This window comes from Betta splendens, chromosome 5 (assembly GCF_900634795.4).
Source record: "Betta splendens chromosome 5, fBetSpl5.4, whole genome shotgun sequence".
NCBI lineage: Eukaryota > Metazoa > Chordata > Actinopteri > Anabantiformes > Osphronemidae > Betta > Betta splendens.
In genome coordinates this window covers 15,180,005-15,207,905 of record NC_040885.2, presented here as the reverse complement: position 1 = coordinate 15,207,905, position 27,901 = coordinate 15,180,005, and the positions used below count along the sequence as shown (strand labels likewise).

At 46.7% G+C, this 27,901-nt stretch overlaps 1 protein-coding gene across 10 annotated transcripts in view; it reads right to left on the bottom strand.

The window, feature by feature from the left end:
* Positions 1–27,901, bottom strand: part of LOC114855663 (cadherin-22-like) — a 159,395-nt gene that overhangs the window by 10,191 nt on the left and 121,303 nt on the right. For all 10 annotated transcript variants that reach the window (XM_029151000.3, XM_029151002.3, XM_029151004.3 and 7 more), the window contains 6 exons: positions 21,402–21,521; positions 18,917–19,084; positions 17,621–17,802; positions 16,584–16,840; positions 14,385–14,521; positions 7,468–7,589 (listed from right to left, as the gene is read on the bottom strand). In XM_029151000.3, coding sequence (XP_029006833.1) covers positions 7,468–7,589; positions 14,385–14,521; positions 16,584–16,840; positions 17,621–17,802; positions 18,917–19,084; positions 21,402–21,521 — 986 coding nt within the window. The remainder of the gene's footprint in view (positions 1–7,467; positions 7,590–14,384; positions 14,522–16,583; positions 16,841–17,620; positions 17,803–18,916; positions 19,085–21,401; positions 21,522–27,901) is intronic.

Below are 27,901 nucleotides of genomic sequence, written 5' to 3'. Positions count from 1 at the left end.
GGCTCTCAGCCTGAGCGCGAGATGGAGCGTTTAATAATCCGCTTAAACGATCGCTCTGTAAAGACACTGAAACATGTTGTGACCAGACGCGCCGTGAACGGGTGGGAAGAGAGAGAGAGACGCGCGCGCACACACACACACACACACACACACACACACACACACACACACACACACACACACACACACACACACACACACACACACACACACACACACACACACACACACACACACAGACACACACACACACACACACACACTGCTCATGGTCAGACTTAGGAATCAGACGCACACGACCCCAGGTCTAATATTTAGTGAAGCATTTCCCACAATGATTAACTGCGCTGCGCGGCGGCTGTAATGCCTCAGTCTGGTCTCACAAAGGCTCGTGGCATCAGATAGGATCGAGGGGAATACATCAAACCATTACTCAGCTGTTGCAGGGGCCGGCTACTTAAACACGGTTGTGTTTACGGGAGCGCTGAACTCCTCTTTCTTCCTCTCTCCTGCTCCACCTCTGCCGCTGCAGCGCTCCGTCTATTCATCACTGAGAGTTCCTCTTCCTCTGATTCGCTGTCCTCCGCATTTATCTCCTGCAAAGTATCTCCCTCTCATTCTTGTCCTTTTCAGAAAGAAGTGTGTCCCTCATTCATCATCCACCTGCAAATTGATTATTCAAACAATAATGGTGGAGCTACACTCCAAACGTTCCCTGCACATAAAGACATCTGGTTTATTGTGGGATTTTTAAGCCCGTGTTGCCTGTGTATGTGAGACAGCCTCATTCATCCAATTATGAGCCTGAGCGGCGGCTGTGGGTTGCTGTGACTAAGCTACTGCCGCGCACACTTCCGGGGCCACGATTGTGCCTTCACAATAAAGCGCTCCCCGGCGCGGACGTTGCATCAGAGGCACGGAACCGGCTTAGTCACACGCGGCGCTCGGGGCGGCGGCAGCCGATAACATGACTCGCGTCGTAATTAGAAAATGCTACGGCGCGATTTCAGGGTAAATCGTCTCCCTCTGCTGCAGGATGTGCATTCGAGAAACAAGTACGTGGCTTGAATCAGGAATTAGAGACGATTACAAATTTAAAAATTTCATTTAGCCCTAGTCCAGGCTGATGCTGTTCCATAAGCTACAATGGCTTTTATTTTATTTTGTTAAAATGCAGCGTCATGAATCACGCTGCATTAAAATAATCTGCTAAACAGATCAGACTCCATAGAAAACGTCAGGCCTATTGACTGATAATATAAAGCGAGGTATCTGCAGCAGCTGAATGTTCCACAGTATCAATGCTTGGCATCTAGAACAGGCTCAGCACCACACGCTGTAAGTACATCTCCTTGTTTACATACTTTTATTTACATTCTGGCGCACATGCAAAACTAGCAAATCCCCGCGAAAAAATACTGGCGCGGAGGTCGACGGTGTAATAAGGATGTGTGTCGATGGGACAACAACGTCGGCGAATCACGTCAGCTCTTTGTACAAGTCGGCTGTTTTAAATTGCATCCAGGTTTCTCCGATGCGCGTTTGTTCCCCGACGAAACGCAGACGTATTACCATAAAGCGGAGACGAGCCCGCATCCAGACAATGCACAGTGATCTGAGGGAAAAATATAACAACGTGCTGCTTGCCAAAAAAGGCACACTTTTCACTGTTCTTTGAAGCCTTTATGGGTTTATTTCAGTCTGAAGGTAAAAAAGAATAATGAGCCAAAAACGACAGTATAAGTAAAAGCTTTATCACGAGGGTGGGACTGAATCCAGTCATTTCTTTGAAGAATATGATCAGCGGTGGAAGATGTGGTAAGTGAGCCGTGATCCGTGCTCGGTGACTGTGCCCTCAGCGGGGGGACTCTCAGACGGCGTCTCAGGGTGAGTGCCGACCGCCAGGCGAGAGAGTCTGGAGCAGGAGAGCGAAATGAGAGAGGAGGAGAGCAAGTGTGTGGGAGTTTATCGAGCAGCGATAGTGAAGCTCCCTCAAGCACAATCACCTAATTAGATTTCTATCTGGCGGTCCCCTTTCATGACCCCCTTAAATCTCCCGCATCTCTGCAAAGCTGGGGGGGGGGGTGGGCTCTCCCAAAAGTGCGGCTCGTGTGCACGAGAGGGAAGCGCACGGAGGGTCAAGGTCGAGAGAGGGAGGCGTCGCTCGCGCCAGAAATCACCCATTTCATGACGTTAAAAATAAGTAGACAAACACGCGACTGCTTAAGATGAGCACGGGGACGTTCGTCTCTGGAGCCGACGATGCTCTATAAACATCCGAGGTGTATTTTCAGACATATCCATTATTTTCCGTGGTAAAAAGCATCCTGGCGGCGTCCGGCAGAGAATTATAATGTCTCAGTGCATTGCTCTGAGCTTGATTCAATTCTGGAGATGCCAGCAACGCTGCTGTCAGTGTTTTTAGGGGCCGCGGTGTCAACAAACAAAAAGCCAAGATGTGATTGAGCACCGATATTTTTCTGAAGAGCAATTTGCTTTTGATTTTCTAAACTCCACGTTGGGGAGAGAGGCCGTTTTAGAGCAGGTTAGAGCATCTACAAAGTGTTCTAAGGAGCAGGAGCCGGCGGGATTCAGGCTGAACATCTGATTAATAATACGTCACGTTGACATGAGCGCTTAAAAGGAGTCACGACAACAAGTCCCCTCTGCTTCATTTGTAAATAAATAGCGACAAACAGCCTGTACAGTTAGAGAAACGTAATAAACGGAAATGAAACGGACTCATTGAGTTTAAATAATTCTCCTCACAGACTTCAATTCAAATCGATCCCATAATCACAGCTAGAACAAAACTCGGGGACATTCAAGACTGCACAGATAAACATTATTCAGGCTTGTAGACTAGAAGAACAGTGAAGGACCCAGAGGACTCCATCAAACGGCACAAAAGCTGCATCTGAATGCACTCAGTAAACAGCGACAGAGAGCGGCATCCAGTTAAAAGATGATCGGTGGAAACCAAACGTCCCGGTCTGTCAAGTCGGCCGGTGTGTCTGATTCAGCGCTAGCATTTGCAACACAAAGGGAAGAGGCATTTGGTGAGTAGAGCAGATGACTCACTCAGTCTCCTACTCGTGAAATACTGTCTGGCCAAAGTGCGAGTCTGTCTGGGTTCGCTCCTTGTCGGCGCCGCTTTGCCTCCTCCTTCGCTCGCATCTGTTGTGCGTCTGCGCGCGTGAGGTGAGCGAGCGCGAGCGGCGCTCACGTGTGCGCTCGCGTTCCCCCCCCCCGGGGGTCGGGGGTCGCGGCCGGGCGGAGGCGATGCGTGGCGGTGAGACAGGCCTCGCTCGCCCCAGGACACGCTTAGTATTTGTCTCGCTGCCACACACGCGACACCATGTGATATGTGCCCCACCGCATCGACTCACACAAATGCCACGAGGTGGGCGACGGCCGGGCCGGGCCGGGCCGGGCCGGGCCGGGCCGGGCGCTGTCACGTGTCACCGCTGGAAAATGGGCAAAGTGGGACTTGAATCTGAAATGATAAAAGCCAACGGGGGATTTACAGCTTAGAAAATAAGTAGTATCACTAAGCTAAGATTTGCACTATTTAGAGTGCACGTCATCTTAAAACTGTGAGGCTCAGATCGAACTGACACTAATCTGATCTATTGTATTGTTATTGTACATGAATTAACTGTAACTCTGCCCCATGGTCCAATCCGTGCACTCTGACTCCATGACGACCTGTTGATCAGCAGTAATTAGACCTTGGGTATTTCCTGCTACACTGACTCCCTGTGCGAATGGAGCAGAGGGGCTGCACCATGCGTCACTGAGCCGCGGGTCCCCAGACTGTCACCAGCACTGGTCTGTGGATTCAGGGGCCGCTCTCGCCAGCTAATGACCGCTGCAAACAGGACACACCCCACTGGACCCCACTAATCACAGCGGTCGCGGCGAAGGACGCGCAGACATGGTTTCACTGTGAATAAATGTTGAGAAGCTGCTCTGCACCTCGTGTCACGGCCGCGGCTTGAACTGTGTCCCTGAGCGAAAGCTGCTCGGCGGGTGTCGCCCCCGTTTCCTCCCCTCCCTCCACCGTAACCCCCTCCACCTCCACACGCGCTCTCCCGCAAAACACAAACAAAACAGGTGGCGTTGCCAATTCTCAAATGGGATCAAACCCAACCACGGTTAAAGGGCTTGGGTTAATCTGATTTTGTCTGTGGTTCCGGTGGAGGCCGGACCTGAGCTCCGCGCGCAGGACTGGCTGATAACGCGGCGCGCGGCGGGAGACAACGCCGTGCTCCTCATTAGCTCCGTAAAACGGGGGCTGATCTGACATATTAGGAGTGTGACAGCGAAGGCTGAGTGCGAACAGCAGTGCATGGGTGTGTGCGCGCACGTCTATCTCTCCCTTATCGTAACACGTGTGCGTGCACGGACGGCCGTGCGTAACGTCATTTATGATGTCGTTTGTGGGAAACAGAGCAAATACGGTGAGCTGTGCAGCTGTGCAGCTCCGTAGACGCCTCCTCGTCCTATCGGCAGCTCGAAGATATAAAATAAATGAGGCTTTGCCTGTAATTAGTGAAAATGAGGTTCTGCCATCAATCACACGATCACATGTCTATTTAGCGTCATGAGAAGGTTTGAACCGGTCTGCGGTGGTAACGTGGAACTAAAGGACTGTGAAAAGTTTGAATTCGATTTTGAGGCAAACAGTCTGACGGCTGAAGCGAGAGAAAAAAAATCAGGTGCCACAGAGTGCGGGCTGTAATTAATTCTGTAAGTGCAGCAGGACTATGGAGAAGGTGAAAGAGGCCGAACAAAGGCGCAGGGACCCTTTTGTGCGTTCACTTTTCCTTTTTCATGTGGGCCAAGTGGAGTGAGCAAAGTGCACACGCCCTGCGTCTGGAGGCAAATGGATGCGGCAGAGGAGGGCAGCTCGCCAGTGTTTGACGTCTGTTCCACATCAAGGAAAAATGGACTTAATTATGCCTATTTCCGAGAGCTGTTGCTCTGTCCAAACTTCCAAATTGATTAACAACATTCGGGGGAGCAGGAACAAAATTGAAGCTCGTTTTACACGCAAACATCTGCTGGCGGATGCTCCTACCTCCAGGCTCCTCCTCTGGCAGCTTATTTTACTGAATAAATAAGTGCATCCTGGGAAGCAGCAGACATCAAAGTGCTTCGATACATTAGGCAGCAGCCCTCCGCCTCAATGGATCCCTAGCATGTTGTCTTTTAACTCATATTTATAAGACAACTCCAGGAAACCACACAAACACGACGAGCCGGGTTCTAAAAATAAAAAAGAACTTTCACTTAGGAGCAGATTAGTAGGTTTATTCAGGTATTATGGGCAATATTCAATACGCTTGTTTAATAACAGTTTGATTTACTGCGATTCTAAGTGGACATCAAGGGAACAATCACCTTTTTAAATGTCCTTGATCCATTGCTTTATAATCTTTAAATATTATTTTTGAGCCTGTGTAACATATGAACCTCATTTGACTCTATCAGCCCAGATTAGATCAAATACTAAGATGCAAACAAGATACAAATTAAAAAAGAAACAAGTCTTGGCTTCAGAGTCAGCTGTAACTATGCTGCTCTGGTAAATAGATAATTTAATTATGATACAATCGCTTGTTGGCGAATCTATTGTGAATCATAATTGCTATTGGAAATCTTTTCTGGTGGTCTTTTCTGCAGTTTACACTGTAAATGATATGGAGTATTAGTCATTCATAGTCATATTCATGCAATCTCTAGTTGAAAGGTCAACATTAGAAAGGCCGTTCTTTCCATTAGGCAAAGAAAAATGCTACAAAACAAACAGCGAACCTTCTGATCCGCAACATTTTCTTAACGCCAGTCACTTCACTTCTCGAACGGAAACATTCAGTGGCCTCCAACAAGTAGCGGACCATAGTTGGTAGTATAATTTTGAAGATAAGCTGGAGGAGAAAAGCGTTTCCTCTGTGCCCCCCAGTGATCACCCCCGGGGGTGAAAACGAGCACCAGAAGCCTCTGACCCACAGCTAACACATTTCCACTGGAGCTTCGTACAACACGCGCACAAAGTGAGTCTACGAGGAAGAGGCGACAACTGTATTAAAAAATAAAAAACCTAGAAATTAGTGGAAATGAACAGATATTGTCAGACGCTGGTGTCATTCGTTCACATCTAGACGCCTGTGAATACAGAACAAACCAGTGGATGGATGAACGCGCAGACAAAGCAAGCGGAGCCGCTAATGCCGTATTCTCATGCATGCGCTTCCTAATGTCTTCCTTCGCTTTATAATTCCAGTGTGAGACATTTTCCCGCATTTCGCTCGAATGAGAGCATTAAAAACCTTTTCTTTTACAACGCTGAGAGCCGGCAATGATCTTTTTACTGGAAGACTAATCATCTCGGTGTGATTAGGAGCTGAAGGTTAATGTGGGCTCTCGCAGATGGGAGCGGGAGCGGGGTGGGAGCGAGGGAGATGAGACCAGACAATGTTCAGGAAAGGCGCAGGCGGGCGGTGGCAGAGGCACAGGGGGGCCGTGAGTGTTTAAGAGTCTGTGGATGAAGGGGAGGAGAGGCCTGAGCCTCATTACACATGTAAATGCAGCTTCCAGCATGGAGCCCCCACTTTAAAGCCATGCTTTTTTTTAATTATTCCTTTGCTCTGCACATGATAATTGGCTCTAACTCTGCCCAGGGCTTGTTGACTGTGTAAGGAACTGAAAACACCCTAATGACTTTGTCAAGTTTTAATATTGGTCAGTGGAAAGACCTGGTTTGCTCTGTAAATAACCTCATGTTGTCACATTGTGTGTGACATTTAGGGATTTGACTCACAAACCTTCTGCTTGATGAGAACAACGTATATTTTGTGTCACAGACAAGTATTGATGACATAAGTTTCATTAAATGCCTGTTAAATGTCAGGCACAAAGACGTTTGGCAGATCAATCCATTACACTCTGCATCTCATCAGATGTGGAGCATTTAAAGTGTCAGAAACATCATACTTACATACAGGCAGCAGACAAACACTCAAGCCACTGTTGAACTGTAACTGTTATTGAGCCTATTTACGTGTCTGCTGTTCTTTTCTTAGTCTAGACTTTTGCCCATGCCTCAGTTCACATCAGCTCACTTCACACCAGTAATTACCTCCAGTTTTGGAGCCTAATAAATGTGTCGTGCTCCGTTTGGCTGTGACTTTGCATTAATGACACTTGAACTGATTTATAAACAGATGACACGTTTGGTACAGCGTTGTTTTCGAGTGCCCTGCCTCATGATCATAGACATAATAACAGGATAGTATACAGTAAGTGAAGCAACCAGATGATCAGCAAACAATAGCCACTCATCACTTCTGAGCAGCCGGTCTGCACTCACTGTAAGAGAGGTTCATGCTGGTTTCCGCGCTCACCATGTAACGTCTGTGTCAAACAGTAACCCCATGTGTAAGACCATGGACGGCGTCTCACCTGGCCTGGTTTGGCATCCTCACAGATCGAGGCTTCGTAGGGCGTCGCCAGCTCCGGGGGGTTGTCGTTCACGTCCAGAATTCGGATACTCACTGACGCGTGGGACTCCATGGTGCGGTTATCTGCGGAGGAGAACAGACCCACCGAGTCAGAGATGGCACAGATTAGCCTCATGTCTGGCTCTAATACAGTAAATGACCGAGCCTCTACTACAGGGCGCTGCTCTAACAAGTTGTGAGAAGACACAGCCGTCTGCACAGGCTCTGAACAGCCCGCGCTGCACGGCCGCTCCACACGTACGGCACAGTGCTGTAACCGGGAGACACCAACTCGAGATCTGCCTGTTTCCCTCTGAGGTACTGTTTATTCTATATACTGTAATGTGGCGACATGCTGATTTTCATGCTGAAATCACAGCCCTCAGACGTACAGTAAGAGTCCAATGCTGTGATGGATGCCGTTTCCACAAGGAAGGAGGCGCCACTGTGGCTAAGTGCGAAAGGGTTTTAATCTAATGCCTCCTCAAATTGCACCCATCACCTGGGCAACACTCTCTGGCACCAGTGAGTGACATAAAAATGGTGGCAGGAATTCCATTTTTGTCTCCAGATCCTCACTATCTGATAATGACGGCGCGGAATACAGCTCTTTAATAGTCTGAGTGCAGGAGGCGCACCTCAGCGCAACGATAATGACAAGTAAATGCCTTTGACAAAATTGCAAATGTGGCGCTGTAATTTCAGTTTTCATGCCATTTCCAACGAGATAAAGTGCGAGGAGCAACACAACAATGTGCTCTCAAGACATTTCCCTTAATGGGCCAGAAAATAAACGTGGGACTGGAGAAGATTTTGTAATTACTACAATCAAAACCCACTTCTAAATAACTTCTGCTTGAATCTTAATTCACATTCCTAATCATATGATAATATATGATGGGTTTCTGCTCTTTTTTTCATGAAACGCTGCGTACTGTACAGTACAGAAGGGACTCTGAGGCTTCCAGTGTGTGTGGGTGTTGCTGTGCATGTATTTGAGTGTGAATTACAGAGAACTTATCTCGGTGTTAAGTGGTTAACGCAGCAGACAAATAAGTTTCACTCACTTTCCATTCGGCAGTGGGCAAAGTACATAAACGGTATCTGTTCGTGCACTGATGTTGTTTGCTCACGTACAAAAAATCACATCTTTTGCAGTCATGAATTTTTTGCATGACTGCGAGCGGAGGCTGTATTTTATCCAATAGCCCACAAATAGCCCCGATTTTATGAAAAATGTTTAATATTTACAGGAATGTTGCATGAAATAAATGATAAAAAATGACTTGGAAGCATTTTTAAAATGGCTGGTGCCTGTTTGAAGCGACACCTTTCCTGCCACATCTCATTCGCTTTGTGTGGTCCACATCTGGATTTTCCAGCACACACAGCGTCAACACTGAAACGAGTGTTGACGCTGTGTGGGTGCCGATTTCTCCCCCCGCGCTGTGGGCAGAGGACAGGAGGGCAGGAGGCCGACTTACAGGTGGGCTTCAGGCCAGAGAGAAGCAGAGGACGAGGCAGGTTTACCAAACACAGCTGTGTGAAAAAATAATTAACTGACTTCAGCAGACAGATTCTCAAGCTTTCTCCTTATATCACAAAACTGTTCAGCGGCACAGCAGCTAATGAGAATGCTGGTCTGGACTAATAACATAATCCTCACATCAATGCCTGGTTTAAATTAACTCCTTTTTGCCAGAGCAGCAGGAACATAAACGCACAGAGAGCTGCACCAGTGCTGGATATCTCCTCTCTTCTTCTTCTTCTTCTTCTTCTTCTAATTTCATCTTCACATTATGCTGCTATTCACCCGGTGCCAGAATGAAAACCAGCAATCATCACATGCTACCCATTTTACATTTCAATTCCCAGAAATGAAAACTGATGAAACAATGTGAAAAAAGCCCCTCCCCTCCGCTAAACTCCCTTCATGGGAAAAAAAAGACTTATTCAGTGAGACAGGTTCATTCATCTGGACCAAGTGGTGCTGTTCTAAATCTGTCTTCAGATAGAGAAGAAGAATAAAAGGATTTCAACAGATTATTGACATGCTCTGCATCTGTGCGGCACACGCCAGCTGTTGCAAATCTTCCAGCGTCTTTATAGTGGAGCTCTGAGGCGCTGAATTGCACTGACATAACTTCAGGGAACACAGAGGATGTGAGAGGATGTCTCTGCATACGTGTGTGTGCCTATGGTGCAAACGTGTGTGTGTGTGGGTGTGAGTTAGCAGTGTCACGCTGGTCGTGACCATCTTCTTTGCTAAAGAAAAAGTATTTGGTCTAAAGTGTGACTTTTGTCAGGGGGAATGAAAATATACTGTAAATATATTCAACTGTCTCTGCCTGTGGTCTCGTATGAGCCACATTCTCTGCAGGGCAGGAGCTGAGTCTACGATGTAATACGATAATATTTCCTCAATTGCATACATTCAGATTCATACAGACGCACCAGTGTCTGACCAAAAAGCCAATTCCGTTTCATTTCGTTGCATTTAAGCGCTATCAGATGTAAAAGTCTCCCTGGTTAATAGCGTGGACTATTCCAAGGTCTTCTGAGCTCGATGAATTATTGAAAACCTTCATTAAAATGCCTAAATTATGTTGTGCATGCCTAATGAAAAATTAACATTTCACAATCCAACAATTACCCTTTTTCAAAGAGTAAAATGTTCAGGCTGAATCGCTGATGTACGTTCTTATCGGGGCCGGCCCTCAAACACGGAAGGAACCCGTGAGGAAACTAGTGAGAGCCGCTCATCTGCATTACAATGCGCCGCCAACAAATAAGGCTAATCATTCACAGCTCTATTAACACGTAAACGTCTCCGATATGCCAGGGAGAGTAGCGGCACGCTCCTAGTTCATAGGCTGCGCTGCCAGCTGCTTCACAGTCGTTTCTAGGATGAAATACTTCCCAACACGTTGTACAGAGACTGACCTCATAACTGGCGCTGCTTGTTTTACCAGCTGTGTGTGATGTAATCGTCTGTCTGTCAATGCTATTAGCTCAAAATCCCCGCAGTTCCACAACAAGGACTTGATCCTGGAGCAGGATGGATGCGACTCATCACACAGTCTCAAAGCCGACACTTCACGTCAGTCTTGCTGGAGCGGAGGTGCCCGGTGCAGGAAGGAAACCCAACTTCCTCAAAGGAAACTGGCAGCGATCGCAACCTTGCAGCGTCTCCGCCAACACACCTGCTGGTGACGGAGAAGCGCGGATCCTCGCGACGGCCCCTCTTTTTGGATCTTGGCAGCGGTGCACGGCGCTAGTTTAGCAAACTCCGCGAACACGTCCCGCTAGAAGCATATGCCGCTTTGATCTCCTGCTGACTCCAGGCATCTGCTAGCCAAAGGTCTACCTGTGGGAGGATGCTCTGCGAAACCCATGCTAATGTTGGCTTCTGAAGGAGCGAGTTCATCTGTCACTACAACAGCTTTCATCGGGGCGCCGGTGTTTTTTGGACGGAACTAAGAACGTCACCAAAATAGAAGCAACTTCCTATTATGCTGCAAAGCTGGTACGGGAGGCTACCATTAGCTGTTAGCGCTCGCTGCAGCTCATTTGTGTCTCTGTGTGGTGTGTCTGCAGCAGGGTCCTACGATTGTTTGCAGCAGGAACTCACTTTTGCTAGATGCTGGATGGCAGGGACGAAACAAGCAAAAACAACATGTTCCAGCCGCACTGGCATGAAACAGAGGCGGAGTACGGAATCAAAAGGACTGACAGAAACATTTGCTTTTTCGCAAACTTTCTTAGAAATTGTGTGAAATAAAAGTCTTCCCCAGCAGCACGTTGCTGAAAAACAGCATTCGAAGTTTCATAACAGTCAAATAAGTGTAATCAGTGCAATAACACGATTATGCAAATGCCGTAACCCAATGATAGATGCACCGAGCCTCTGTGTTTCATCAAAATTCACTGAATTGGGTTTGAATCATGCAGTAAATGGAAAAGAGCGACTGAGCAAACAGCTCACTTCACATTTTCTCCCAGTCAGGACTCAACACACCAACACAGCAAACAGCCACATTTAAATAACCCTGATGACAGCGGCACGTCTACGCCACCATTCATATTTACAATAATTTCAGACTAATACAATACAGCTGAGTAACTCTCTGTGGGCCTGACTGCCAGAAATCCCCCACAAGCACTTGATATCGTATGCATGACTGCTGTTTGACAAATTAATTATGCCGACCTACCGACTGAAGAAAAACAAAACACATCAAACAGCTGTTTGCGTATTCAGGATCTCCTCCTCCTCGACGTCTACAGACAGTACGGACATGTGGGCAATTATATAACAGGACACAAAAACAGGACACAACAGCCCGGTCACAGCCTCTGGGCCCTGATTACACATTATCATGTCTCCCTGTGATTCTTGACAGATGCGTCTAGCATTACACTGGCATCTTTACATCCATCAGAACTGGAACCTTTAAACCCTCTATGGTGCAGCGCTTATGAAAACATCCTCCAGACTTTGCTCTGTTACCAAATTTCACCTCATTCCGACTCCCAGTTTATTGAGGATTTATCGCGTTCTGCAAATGGGACTTGTTTTTTTGTGTTTCTTCCACCATTTCGATCCGTTTTCCCTCCGTCTTTGACTTTGATTGAAAAGAGTCACTTATCTCGCTTCACAATGTTGCAACGAATGTGTGATTCATTTGTCTGAGAGAATAATGTTCAAACGCCGTGAAAATCAAACAGTGTCCATTTGTTTGCCAGACAGCAAGTGGGAGAAGCAGAAAATACCTCCCGCCTGCAACGGTGCCAGAGATAAAGACTTCGCTATCGTTTTGCCCTAAGGGTGATGCTCTTTTTTCCCACCAACCTGTCTGGGTTAAGCAGTTTTGCGAGGCGATATCATACTCGCTATCACTTCTCGAAAATTATATGTCACTTAAACTTACCCGCTGTTTCCGTGGAGAAGACTGTCAGCAGGTCTGGTGACAGTCAGTGGCTCTGCGTTTGAGATGAGGGGTCATTTCCTCTTCTGTAGTGACAACAAGTGACGGGTGGTTGCTAGTTTTAATTGGCAGAAGTGGTGGCAGATGCTGCATGTATGCACGCGTGTATATGTTTGATTTGCTGGGTATCACCTCAGCGCAGCCTGCTCATGCTCTCACAAACCTCCTTACTTATTCTGCAGATATGCCGAGTGGTTGACACTTCCAGCGAGGGGTTAACTCTGGGGCGCAGACACGGTTAGACGTCAAATAAATCCACTTCTCGCAGTAAAAAAAGTTCAAAAGTCAGTGGGAGACTGGGGGGATAATTAAGGGATGTGCCGCAAAAGTCTCGCTATAACAATGTCCTCAAACAACTTGACCTTGTGGCTCTCGAGCAATAATGAGCAGAGGGACCCAACAACATAAAGAAAGGGAACAAAATACAGAAATCTGGAGTAAAGCGCGGCAGCAAGGTGCTTCCTCTGGATGTGTCTTCATTCCGCCTCTGTTCCAACCTTTCATGTTTTTTATTTTTTTTGCTTTCTGCCTCGTGTCTGTGCATCAACAGCTCTCAGGACTCCACGGGTTAACAAGCGATAAAGACAAACTCTGGATGGGAATTCTGATGCTGTTGACCACTGACTCCGCCCGTCTGGATATTTCCTTGGAAGGCAACGCGAGAGGCTTTATCTATCAAGTGCAGGCTCGTGTTTATCGGAAGGGCTAGGACCGCTTTAAATGTTCAATTAACATTAAAATGCGCCTATGACATAATGCCAGGCACAAAGAGGCAGAGCACAAAAGCGCACAAATTGCTCTGGGAATTAGAGCGAGAGAAAAAAAATGCCTCAGAAACTCTAATATTGTCTTAATGTTTGTGTTGGGTGAGACTGCTTCCCATTGAGCCTAGGATGTATTGATTATTGGAGTAATCACAGTCTGGGGCTGTATGAGCGAGGGACAAATACCAAGACATATTAAAATCAGTGTTTTATGAGCTTTGTTTTCTCCTGCCTTTGTGTGCAGTGGGGTTTAGATGCAGGACCTAATCTCCTCTACTTTCCCAGCAACCTTAAAGTCACTCCGTCTACATACGATTGAATTCATGGGGAACGCCAGGAGTTCGCTTTAATGGTGCAGTAATATTATAACTTCCAAGCTTCCCCATATTAATACATTCTTCAAAAGACAACAGGCAAGTTCCTGCTTAATTTCCAGTCACGCGCTTTGGCAGCGCTCAGGCGAGTGGTGAAACCATGACAGCTTTTCCTCCTTCCAGAGCACGCGAAAGCTGCTACAGTGTTGTTTGGAGCTGACCAACTGTTGAGCCTGAACGGCTGAGCAGTAAACAGAAAAGACGCAACAATGGGGTCCCAAAGTCCGAAGACAAGCACCAGAAAGATTTGGCATTCCACCAGAAATGGGTGACATTTACCGGAGGTGCTGATGGCAACATTTTTGCGTTATCAATCATTTATTTGTTGTCAGATGATGGATTTAATGGCAGCAAAACGTGCATCTTGGTGGCATCCTCGACTTTCCTCCTCTCTCACTTCCTCAAAGCTAAATGACACTCGGCTGCTGAAGACAAGCCAAAAGCTTTAGTAGCTAATGATCACAGCAGTTTGAAGTTGCCTGTCACCCCTTATCATCCCTGGCAAATGTTGGACATCTAATGCAACTTGCACAGCTTCTATTAGTCGGGTGAAGACAACGCCTGTCAATCATCGGAGCCATTTGAAGTCATACAGTACATTTTGCAGCCACATGCAAGTCAGGTCTCTGCAAATCCAGTTGTGCGTTAAGCAAACTGTGTTGTTGTTTGTTTAGAATGTACTGTATGCTATGTATGTGTACATGTGTTTGCAGGTGTGCGATAGGCTCAGTTTACAACAACAAGCAAACGTACCTGCTTCCACAGCCTTCACAGTTATATTGTGCCAGCCAGCAGTCTCTCGGTCCAAAATCTTGCTCAGCGTGATGCCTCCGGAATCTTGATCAATGTGGAAAATCATCTCCTGGTCTGTGGTCCGATCAATGTAGAACCTTTACCAACCGCGAAAATAAGAAAACACGGAGCAGCAGTAAGTGCCAGAAAGCACACAGAGTAGATCATTTCACAGTTTTACACATTTCAAGGCATGTTGCCTCATTCTTAAAGTGAACCCGAAGTCAAGAATCACTGTACTGTACTGTATATACTACCACAAGTGAGACCAGGGATTGATTTATATATAATTAACTTATATATTTAGAGCATTTAGGACCTGTGACCTTAATAATGCTGCATCCCTTAGGCTCGAGCAGCTGCATAGTTGCCTCTTCTTTTTTTGTCGGAGTAAAAAAAATAAACATAAATTTTTTATTGTGCACTGCAGAACAAAAAAACACAAATAAATGCACCTTTCCTTCTTTGGGGTACTCGGTGCTCTCAGAAGACTGGTGAGTCAACAAAAATCTGCTGAAAGGTTTCTTTGTTGCACACACACACACACACACACACACACACACACACACACACACACACACACACACACACACACACACACACACACACCATAACAAAGTGCCAGGGGCATTATCAGTTCCTGATTCCTCCCTCTAAACAGGGCCAGCGTTTCAGGTCTCATGAGATTGATGGTCTGATGTAGATAAAAACATCACGCCAGCATCAGCAGGAAGAACATGATTAAATGGATTTCTAATCATGTATTCATTTATGAAATTGTGGAGGTGTTGAATCCCATTTGCATTTTATTTATGTTACTGAACGTCAACTGATTCTCATGATTACCTCGAGGACGACTCGCATCGTAATATGGAGGGCCAGGAGGTCACAGGCTAAAGTGCTGGTGTTATGTAAAGTTATGGGCGTCTTGTTTTAACTAACATACTGTACCAGGATTTTGTGAAATGTGAGTGGGGGAACAGCATCATCATGTGCTTAGTCCCTTGACAGTCCTCCATATACAGTAAACACTGAGACTCCCACACTCACAAAAACCTCTTTCTCTAAACTGATACATCGACGGCAGCAAAATAAAAAGTCGGCTGTTATAAAGGCAGCGTGTCCACATGGTTTGAACTACATCTGAAGTGCTTTATAAATCTCTGCGGGGAGATTCAGGACACGAATGATGATGTTGCTGCAGTCTTTTCACTTGCTGGTTCATCATGGGGCTCAGCGTGGACATGTGGACACGAGGATCTGAGTCCTGACCTGCCGTCTCTGGAATTAATGGAGGACCTGTGCTAAACACACTGTTAATGTGGTTACACGAGAATGACTTTACTTCTGCCGCCTCCTACAAGCTCATCGAAGCTCTGCTGCTTTTATTTTTGCTCATCTAAATGGCTTAACGTCAGATTCAGTTTTGGTTGTGGATATAGTTCCATTTGCAGCTTGTTTGTTTTCTGGCAAAAATCATCTCGCTGCTAATATTCATCATCGTTTACTCCGTGCATTAACATTATAAGGCAAAAAACCTCATGACTCAGGATGCATGACTCCGCAGAGGCTCAAGAGGCTGTGCTGCCTAGCGCCAGAGGCCATGGGCTCGCTAACGTTGCCCTGTAGGTGGCTCCCGGCCACCGTCTCCCCTCTCCACCCCCCACTCACACGCGGATCCACTCACGGACACACTCATCTGTGGCTGCGCTCACTCGGACGCGCGCGCCTTCAGCTCCGGGCGGCCACGACGCTGGCGAACGACGGCGCTGCCACTGTGTTGTACTTTATTACACCTGGAACTCTGAGCCTGATGAATTTTTAATCAAGGTAATTTGCACAGGCCCTGTGTGTGTTGCCGTTCACCACAGTCAGGGAGGCGGCCGTGGCCGTTTCCTACATTCGCTCCTCACATCCAGAGACATAAACATCCCCACCTTAGTACAGGAGATCATCATATGCACAGAGACTACTTACTGCAGCTTATTAGCGACCTATGTATTTCTTGCATAGGTCATTTCTTTGAAGCAGATTGTTTGTTCTTGTCTTGACTACATACAACATCAGATGCATTTTGTTCTATATTATTCATCGTTAAACATAAAAACATCAGAGAGCTGAATCTGATGAATCTTTAACAACATGAAGATGACGTCATACTTGACAGGGTTGTTCTTCACGTCCGGGTCTCTGGCGGTAACCATGCCAACCAGCGCTCCCACTTTGGCGTCCTCCTGCACTTCCATAATTGCGCCCTCTGCCGGGTGGAACATGGGGGGCTCGTCTATGTCTGACACGCTGACCCGGACGATGGTCTGGTCGCTGAAGGTGCCCAGGTCCACGAAGCGCGGGTCAACGTGCTTATTTACTGCCTCCACTACTACATTGTGTGTGTTCTTGCTTTCAAAGTCGAGTGGCTGAAAGGCAAAAGAACGCTATAATTAAATGGCCATCATCTACATGAAATAGAGCCTTTTGCCGCCTGAGAGCTGTGATGATGTAAGCCAGCTGTACAGCTCTCCATTTTGAGTTAATAAGTTCTTTCACGTTATCATGATGCCAGCAGGAGCAGGTTACCACTGGGTCATCGCTGATAGCTGCGCTGATTAGCGCTGCCACGTCGTGACTTGGGTCATTCTGTCAGGCTCCACTGATGACACAAAAGACTCTGACATCTTTGTTTTTCAATCTCTATATATATTTTCGTCCTCCTTTTGTCAGTGGGTGCAAGGTGCAAAAAAAAAAGTTAAAAACAGTTCAAGAGACTGACAGAACCAGCGCGGCCCCAGTTGCCAACCAACGCTCATCAACCATCAAAGGCCAATCATCTCTTTCCCTCTCTGTTCAGCGCAATCTCGCATTCTGTGTGAACAGGGCAGGAGCTGCTGAACTTACTTAGGGAAAACTTATGCACTAGCTGCAAGAAACAACAGTTTACCGACACATCTCCAAACCATATTTAGCGAACTCTAAACCACCGAGTCTATAACAGCATTCAGCCAGCGACGTCAGCAACAGATGCTGACAGGTAATGAGGATCTAATACCTGGATAATAGTAACATGTCTAACTTTAAATGACACAATCAATTGCTAGGTTTTTATTTAGTGTTAATGCTTACAGCACTATGTTGTACATAAAACAGGTCAATATTTAGACTGGGTTAATAGATAGACATTAATAGATAATAAATCGTACCTTCTTGATGGAAACAACAGCCTCCTGTGTCTCGGCGTCAGTAGTGACCTTGAAGAGCTCCCCTCCCTCTTTGATCAGATAACTCATGTCCGTGTTTTCTCCCATGTCGGCATCGGTGGCTATGACGCGTCCGACCGGCGTTCCCACGGCCGCCCCCTCTGACACAGAGAACTGATACATCTCTGAAATACACATGGAGGAGAACCATGTGAAGACATGAAAGAAGAAACGTGAGTTGTAAGATCGTTTTTACTTTGCTGCATTTAAATGACATTAAACGAGTGTGGAAAAATCTATATAATCTGCTCATTATGTTCATTATGACAAGGTACAACCAAGTAACAAGGTAAAACATTAATGTTCCCCAGAGGGGAATTATGTAAACACAACGTCAAGGTTTTTACATATTCAGTACGCGATGTTCCGTCGCATCTTATTTACGAGGCTCGGTTCCATCCATCCATCGCAGCACACAATGCAGGAACTATGTAATCCTGCAGGGTTTATCCCTCTGGCTGAGTAAATATGATTTATACAGAAATAAGAAAAGGTGTGTGGCGACATATCAAACACAATCAAGCAGACTGTCAGATGCTGTTCCTCCAGCTGTAACAAAAGTAATAGTGTCGGGGTTTTACCTTCAGAAAACAGGACACGCATTTACAGAGGAAGCAAAAGACAAACGCTGGTGAGCTTCAACACGATCATTTGTCTTTGATTAATTACTGCTTGGGGACAAAACCCATGCAGTCCTGTGTCTATTCCTTCTGAGCGACATCTCAAGTCTTTTAGCAGGATTACGTGCGTTTGCACACTCAGGTGTGACCTCACCTACAATGGTTTAAATGACATGAGATCCAAGTTGAAGGCCGCCTCACAACGCTGGATCCACAGCATTAGGATGAGGCTACAACCTGCCACACTGACCAGGTCCTCCTGAGCCTCACTTTAAGTGAGCAATCGAACGTTCCGTTGAAGGCATCACTTCCTCACGTCTGATAAACTTCTATGTGACGGCCTGTAGACTGATATTTTCCCAGACTCCTCTGGAGAACAGTGTGGTGGCGGATGTTTGCTCTCGTCTACTGCACTGTTGTCTGGAGGCTGCAGGTTTTTAAACTGCAGGACCTGTCTTTTATCATCTTCTTGAAGCCTCGCCTTTCACTTTTCCCTCTCCTAATTCTCACGTCTTTCTTTTGCGCTCGCAGTCATTTCCACCTCTTGTGCCTCCACCCTCCCGTCTCCCACCGTCTCTTTCTCTTTGCTAAAGTAAGAGATTCTGCTGGAGACACTCACTCTGTGGGAAGCGTGGTGGGTTGTCATTAACGTCTGTGATCACTATGGTCACCGTGGTCGAGCCGGAGAGACCGCCCATTTGTCCTGCCATGTCTGTTGCCTTGACGACCAGCTCGTAACGATCCTGTGTCTCCCGGTCCAAATCCGCCACTGCTGTCATGATGATTCCTAATGATGGAGGGACGGGAGAGAGAGATTGACGTTAAGAGACAGAGAGGGGGAAAGGAGTGAGTGGTGGGGAGTCGCTGTCGTGAGCGAGGGCACTTAGTGCACATGTGCAATAATCAGCTAAAGTTCCCACCTCCATTTGAATCTCAGCTTCTGCTAAGCAATGCATTCTGCCAGCAGAGCGGCACATTCTATCTCCCCTCCACGGGCTGGATGGAGGAGATTGTGTCACATTTGCGCTCCTGCACATACACCATTTTCTGGCTCAGCTGTATTAAAATGAGTATTATATCGAGGTGTAATGAAGGCATGCCTCAGCCGCCTTCGCCGGCATTACAACTCTCCCACGGCGGGTAGGACTGCAATCAAACCCGAGAAGTGGATTTTCAAAAGAAAGGAAGCGACTTTGAGGAAGTGATACAGCGCAGATAGAGGGAGTCAGGAAGCGAACAGAGAGCAGCAAAACAAATGCAACCACTGTTTATTTCAAGCCACGTGTTCAGATATCAAACTCCAGTTAAACGCAGGCCGCACCATCATCAGAAGACGTTTCTGCTCAGCAATAATACAGACAAACGGAGCGGCTCTGGTAAAAGGCTGAGTTACATGTGTAATGTCTTTATTGTCAGAGTCACCAATAGTCTCATTCTCCCAAACTACAACGTGGCCCGTGTTGGTCTAAAAGAGACATTCTCTTTGTGGGCCCAGCAGCAGCCGCATCACTAGCCGGCTGGTTTACTGTGCAGCAGTAATATAATTCCACTTCCCCCCTTGGGATATTTCACATCAGAATCTATTGATGCATTTCCTGGACTTTGTGTGCTATCTCACTCCCGAAGGTTTAACCGTGTTGGGTACACAACTCACTGATTCCAGGCACATTCAGCCCTCGGCCATGTTTCATGGGTAGCCAAAACGCAGCGCGTGCAGGCCTGGACTTAAGCATGGAGGCAAATGGCAAGGCTCTGGTTCATGCACCAAGGGCCAGAGGGGATGCATCCAAATACGAGCGGCAATGCACGGCCAGCACCGCCGCTGCAACACACTGGACGGCGCCGGTGCCACCTACTGTCGCAGATGTGTGGACAACTGTTCAAACATCCAGGCAGAGCTGCACATCTGTCCTCCGAGAGCCGCATTCACATGTACAACACTGTTCTCCAGGCTGCGTATTATCCCTTTGTTTGGAGTTTTACTACAGCGTGTTACTGGTGCGTGATGCAATGATATGCTGGAACTCTGGAGGTTTGAGGATGTGCATGTACAGTACGAGAACACACACACACACAGAAACACACACCTGAACCACAAGCAAACTCAGCACAGGGCTGTCGTGCGCCACCACACTGCACAGCAAGCCTCTGTCTATTCTTTGAATTTCTTTGAAGTCTTATGCAAAAGGTCATAATAAACCCCACAAAGGTCAGCGTGAACTGTTACATCGGGTTCTTTTTCATAAGATACTGAAGGTACCAGACAATTGGGTGCAGGTGCATCATTTGTTCGTCTATATCAATAAAAGAGCAATAGAAAAATTTAATATTAAAGTGTTCTAGATAGATCATCATTCAGTGATTGTTAAACCGATTTTTGACTTCTGGTTCTATCATACACCTACTAGATGAATGATGAAGAGGAAAATCTGAGTTTAGAGTTTGTTGTCGGCTGATTGTGATTCACAGCTGCCTCATCTTCATTTCAACCTTGTCGCCTCATGCCCATTAATTAAAATGGCTTGTTCGCCCACAAAATGGGGCTAGAAGGTGGACGGATGGTGAGATAGGAGCTGGAATGGACCTCGAGTCTCCTCACTAGTCCCACCAAGGCAGAGCCATTTATCATCCAAGCACCAGGGCCGACCAAGTCATAGTCCAGGAGACCAAAAGAGGAATGATTAAAACTTTAGTGCTTTTCCCTGGAGGAGAATTCAAAGGCAACAACAATGCTAAGCTGCTCCTGAAAGACTGAGGGTCAGGCCACATCGCTCCAATGAGCTCCGTAACAGAGGGGGATGTTTGCACTGGACAGCTTGGGGAAAGTTTTCAGTAGCTGAATGTGAGATCTGGTGGAATTGCACCCGCAGGAGTTTGATGCGATCGTCGTTGATGGGCTGTAATTCTCAGCCGATCAGTGTAGATGATGTACAGTTAAACCAACACAGTTCAACAGATCTAGTGGATGATTCAGTGGTGAATAAAATTTCATTTCGTTTTTCATGTATTTGGTGACAGATTTCCAACGTGTGCGCTCTGAGCTTCAGTCTGCAGCCGCTGAAGATCACGAAGAGAACGGAAAGGAACGTTCTCATCAGCCTCACCTGTGTGTTTATCAACGGTGAAGAACCTCTCTCCGTCCAGGACGCTGTACACCACTCTGGCGCTGCTGCCGTACGTGGGGTCATCGGCGTCTGAGGCGGTCACCTTCATGACGGACGTTCCTGCGCAGAAACACAACCTCGCATCACAAAAGGAATGGGACTTCTGAGATGATGCAACGCAAACACTCGTTGCTTCCGTTTCACCGAACCAGTCGTTGAAGAACCTCCACATGCAGCAGAAAGTTCAGTGGAGGGCTCCTGATCACACGTGAACCACCTCCACTGGCTCTTTTTAACTGGCAGGAGCGGCGGCTCCACCTCGAGCTGCTTTGGGATGTCAGGATCCTGTAACCCGTCTCTAAGGCTGAGCTTTGCCACCGCACGGAGGAAACTCATTTCAGTTGAAAATCATCACCTTAGCTTGGAGGGTTTGTGTGTTTAGGCTATCGTGGGAGCTGTGTTGTCAGAGGCAACAACCTCTGCTCGGCTCTCCAATAGCAAACTGGTCCCAGCGGAGGGGCCAGTCTAAGCGAGATTCATAACAGTGATGAAAGTGGCAATACAGGAGTGTATTACCCCGAGCAGAGCAGGGACACTGAGGCACCTCTGCGAAGTCAGACCTCACCAGACCTTCACTTACGGGTCCCAGGCAACCACGGCCCAAAAAAGCAACATACAGTAGACCCACCGCGCCGAGAGACCAGCACTCACAGAGACAGATATTAGAGTTGCTTGGACGGCGGCTGGCCAGGTCAGGGTTCAAGGCAAGCTGTGGGTAAAAGATGGATGTCCACGTAGTATCAAATCAGCCTGAACAGAAAAAATGTTAGCGCGAGAGCAAATTATTTACAGAAATCTAAGTGAGGACCTTTTACACCGCAGAATAGAGACATAAATGATCTACAGGGTATTGGGGGAAATATAGAGGAAACAATTACTGGGACTACAGGCACTTAGGCAGAGAATAGACTTATTTCTACACGCAACCTTAAAATTGGGATTGTGGTGCAACAGTGTTTAAGTCATTATTTTCCACTCAGGGAAGGACTGCATGTTTGCATGCACAGGCCTCTGGCAGCGAGTACGCAAGCGCGACTCCACATTTAGTCACACATTTTAGTTAAAGCTCAGCCTAAAGCTCGGAAAACTTTAAGCTCCTTCATTTTCAGGTTGGGAAATTATTTCATAATGGCCGTCAGTGCGCGCCTCTCGTTACTTTCTATAAATAATTTCACTTACAGAAAATGGATGATATAAAGGGAATCTAGGTCCTCAAGGACAAGTAGTCGGTCTTTGTCTTCAGCCCTGTGGCCGGTGCTGTGGGTAATTACTGACAGCTGGTGTTGTCCACCAAAGGTCACTGCTGTAGCCTTTCTCGGAGCCCTGTCATGCTACTGTCCAACCACATAATGGCCGTATGCTAATGATGCTAATTAGCAGGAAGTGTCAGAGCACTGTTTGTTTCCTGTCATCCAGAGGAGCTCCTGAGGGGGGCGGAGGCAGGGGGGGGGGCGTTGAGGCGCCATTAAAGCCAGCCAGCCATTAAATCAGACAGCTCCGATCACTGCTGTCACCTATCACATCCTGTTCTTGGCGCGCGGCTGCCAAACGCTCGGCTTGAACCCGTGAGCGTGTAAAGCGCATGATGCGGCCATTGTCGCAGGGACGCGACGCCGCCGCCGCTGCTGAAACACGCGGGCCGGGTGTTTTACATCTGATAAATCACATCAAACCACATAATCCTGAGACTCAACCAGTGGGGAAAGATAAAGACAAACAAGCGGCTTGCTGTCAACCACGTTGCCTTCATCCAAGTCAGGCGAGTCAAAGCAGGGCTACAGTAACTAGAACAGCCTGTTGTGATTCATGTTGTGAGTCATATATTAAATATTATTATGAATATGCAAAAGTACACACCATCCAGATCCTTGGAGCTGTAGATCCTGATACGCTGCATCCTAGTTGGAGGCGAGTGATGTATAATTCTTAACATATCGAAAATATAAGTCTACAGTACTGTATATGCAGACAAGTGGTTTTTCATTACCGGAAGAGGCGGGGGTGGGGGGGTTAATTCTGCCTAACCGGTCGGCCCCAGTGCTGTGGGTCCAACAAAACCACTTTCGTCCACGGGATTACACCCTTATCTTAATTTTCCCCAGGTGACAATCAGTTTGACGCTCAGCTGTTCCTGGCTACTGGCTGGCAGCAGCGTCAGCCGGCTTGGAGGAACCATATAAATGCAAATGCTCATTCATTGTGTTTATATTAAAAAGAGAAGCGAGGCAGTAAGTTTGGCGCTTGGGCCCCTAATAAAGCCCTGGCTTGCATCAGTGTTTTCAGTGGGAGACGTCATTACTTACACTATCTGCTGGCATGGCGGGCGTTTCACTTAGGCAGATTCTGCCGTTGATGGACTCGTGGGAATTCAATAAAAAAATTATTGACTTTCGTAGACTGGAATGTAATGCATGGAGCAGTAACGAGAGGAGTATGTCTAATGGAGAGAAGCGCCACACATTCATTATCTAAAGAGTTGTTTTTCTCTCAACAACTAAAACCTCAATCACAAATTGCTCTCCGATGAGGCAGCGTGCACTGTAGCAATAATAATTTTAATGAACAAAACACAGAGTTTTGTCTGTCTTTATTCCCCCACACGGGCTCATCCGTTCGGGCCGAGTTTGTTTTGTTTCGTTACACGGCAAAACTTCACATTCGCCGCATATTCACACAAGAAAGGATTGAATGAGACTTAATTAAACTAGACGCGATTTCTCAGCTTGTTTTTTTAACGGAGAACTTAATTCTTCTGCTGACACCCAGCGGTTGCTGCAGAACTACTAATTCCACAAACCTGTGTTTTTGGAAGAGTCCGTTAGTTTGGTCGATAACCTGTGTGGGGTCAAAAGGTCAAATCACAACCAGCAGAGTTGAGTAAAACATCTTTTGATTTGCTAGTAGCCGCTACTTTAACCCAGATCAAGTCAGTACGAGCTTCAAACTAATTTAAATAAAGATTTAGTCAACTCACAAGGCTAACTTATCCAAACTTTAGGTATTAATATTGCGAGTCTAACTTTATTCACTGACGTAACACAAAAAACACAATTATTACCTCTTTCTTGCATTTGTGACTGCAGCATTGTCTCTGTGACGTTCCTCACCATAGGCAGCGACTACACAGGGAGCATGTTGTTCATTGTTGGTACTCATTGAATCCTCTGGCAGAACAGAATGCATGGGACAGTCATTTGGCTTGAACTGCAGCTGCTTGCCCCACATTATTCTCCAATTTAATGTACCAGGCGGTATTTCAACATTTCCGATGTTGGGCTTTGGTCTGAGCACTGGTGAGGAGCAACATGATCTCATAATTTCCATACTTGCATATCTTTTAATGGGCTTTTACGCATGACTGTCTGCTTTAAGGGAGCAGCAGTAAATGTCAGGGGAGCGAAAACACAGCTCCAGATTTATGTTATGCATTTGTTGTTTTTAACTAATTGTGCTCAGCGGTTTAGGAGATACAACATTTTCTCTACTCGCGTTTGAACGTCTTTGAACATTGCCGCTTTGAAGCTGCTTGTACTTGTGTTTACCCCGCACGCTCCAGTACAAACTGTGAGCAACGTCTGATTTGGCCCATGTGTGACTACGGCAGGTGATTATCCAGGGAATCCACATCAAGGGAGCAGCATTTCTCTAAAGGGAACCTAATATTGTAAAGACTGAAGAACAGATGTATTAATCAGGGGCCCAGTAATTGAAGACGCTTTAACATTGTGAGATAAAGTAATATTCTGACTCTATGAACTGAAGCAGAGCGGAGGCTTGTTTTTTGGGTGACGATGCCCATGTACTGTACTGTAGTTAGATTTATGCATGAGTTTGGTTTAATGGTATCAACACAGGCTGTCGGAATGGCCTCCCAAAGCATTCCAGCACTCGGGGAGAGACGGTTCAATTACTGTGAGGAAAGCTGGAGGAGTGTGCCACATGTGATACACTAGACTGACAGCTATTTAAGAGGCGGCCTCGTAAAAGAGATTTGTGCCTATCTGAGCCGACGCCGTGCGGGCGCGAGCTGCGCGGAGGGGTCTAACGGCTGCAGCGCCGAGTCTCTTACCCGCTCTGACCCACCTTAATCTGCGGGACTGAGTGCTCCCCGCCCGCATTATGGATCATTTAGTAAAGCCATAAAAGCTGAGGTGTTTTCACATGAAAAGTTATTTCTTCACTACTTCTACGGTGATTCATTCGTCTCTCATCCACATAAATGCCCCAGGAGAGCGAGGTGTGGAGAGGCAGGAGGTGAGACAGAATGAAGTATAAAAGGAAGAAAAACCTGCCATGTCATAAAAGCCAATGGCCTGCTTACATTGATCCTCTTTGAGATCTCTACAAGGATTTAGGGATATTTTTCATCTGCCCTGACAGATATTATAAATCTAATCTTTGTTAGTCTTTCAACCTGTTTCTTTTAATAGATCGGATCATGATTTGTTTCGCATGCGGCGTCGTGGCCGGCGCAACATGTCAACTTTAAATCTTCGCTTGAAGTTGATTAAGCCTTTCAAGCATTTATCTCTAGACAAATAATGACATGAATCTGTCAATACCTCAAATAAAAGTATTACGGTTCAGTGCCTTTTTTTTTTTTTGACAGAAACATCCAACCACGTTTATACATTCCGCTAATTACACTTGTATTGACCTGCACGGAAGGTGTGAGGATTTTAACAACTTTAAATTCCTTTCACAGTCACACAGTCACATCAGAGCTTTATTCAGCGTCGCCAGTGCTGCTGCGTGGCGCTGCTCCACACACACTCCGCTGTTTCCACAAACACACTCATTCATACACATGGCCACACACAGATCTGTCAGAATAAATTATGTCGGGCTCTGTGGTCGGGGGGCATAATGGCGCACGCTACCGGTCGTATACATAAAGGTGTTTGGCGGTGAATATTGATCGCTCGTGCCTCATCACATTGCTCCCTCCTGTGATCCCGCTGCTCCGAATGTCTCATCCGCTGTTAGTTTGACAGGCCCCGGCTGTCCCGGCGGTGACGGCGGCGATTTGCTGCCTCGCGGGCAACCTCTCTGGACCACGGCAACAAGGTGGGCGATTAGCACTTTAAGGCCCTGGAGTTGTGGTATTACACACCGAAAAAGGGGGTTTAATGTTTGCCTCATGCTAAGACGGACGGAGGAGGGGAAGATGAAAGTTGCTTTGGTTTGATGGTTCTGTAGTTACAGTAGGTGGGTTTATATATACTGTACAGTATATTGTGGATTGGACGAAAGTGTAGTGGACTCTGCCTTTAACGCTGCATTCCTATCAGCGCATAGACAATAGCTGAGTGGTCAGCTCAGTGTCTGCTATCAGACGCAGATGTGCTTAACTGTTGTTCTTTGCAAACACTGGCTTGTCAGTCAGTGTTACCTGAGGTTAGAGGCTTTGACACAGACGTCGTGTTGTGCCACATCTCTGCCACTCAGAGGTCCTGAGGTCCTCTCTAATGGAACAGCATCAATCACAGGATTAGCTCCGTGGAGACGTTTTACCCCGTTGCGATTCTGCTACCGGGGGCCGTCCCCCCTCAGCCACACCCGTGCAATTCATCCGACCTTTAGGTGACAGAAAAAAAAAAACCTTTAAATCCAACACATTGCGTCCTTTATCAGGCGGCTCACGTAAACACAACCCTGACTGTCTTAGTATGCGCGTTGTAAAACGCTGTAATACTGATTTCAAATGGGAAAATTCCCGTCTTTATTACTTTAATATTAGCTGGGCGTGTGCAGCATAAGCTCTGGGTGCCAATAATGCATCAAGCTTCTAACCAGTGCCAAACTGTAGAAGCACCTATAGTTATCCAGTATTGTCTGCCTACAGTAACTGGCAGCCTACCAGCTTGACATTACTTTAGTTTCTGGGTTTCCAAACCTTTTGAGGTCTAGCTCAAAGCTATATAAATATTTAACCACTTCATATGGCTGTGGAAAACCAAAGGGAAAAGAGATGGATGTAATTCAAATATTAATGATGAGACCTTCCCTGATATGAGCGCGAGCCCAGCATGCTATCCCACCTAAGCCACCTGGTACAAACAAACAGCAAAGGCATCACAGGGCGCCATCGTGAATATGAAACCAAAAAAAATCAAGCTCAAACTGTTATTATTGCTACAGTGCAACTGTCCATCTATTTGCGTTATTACACTCGCTGGCTGAAGCAACGTTTCATTAGAAAGGGTTTTCTTCGTCACCGTTTCACCGTGATCTCTGTCTAATTCAGCCATGGCAGTTCATTCTCTCATCTTCTTCGTTTTGCCTCGCCTCCTGCTTCCAGGTGTGTCTAACCCGCATCCTTAACAGCCACAGTTCGGAGTTTTTCAACTATTCCTGATCCACCGGCGGCCGGGATTACCTGCTTGGCCGAAAGGAGACTCGAAGTGCACAGTTGGTTGAAAAGCAGGAAGGCTGTTGTT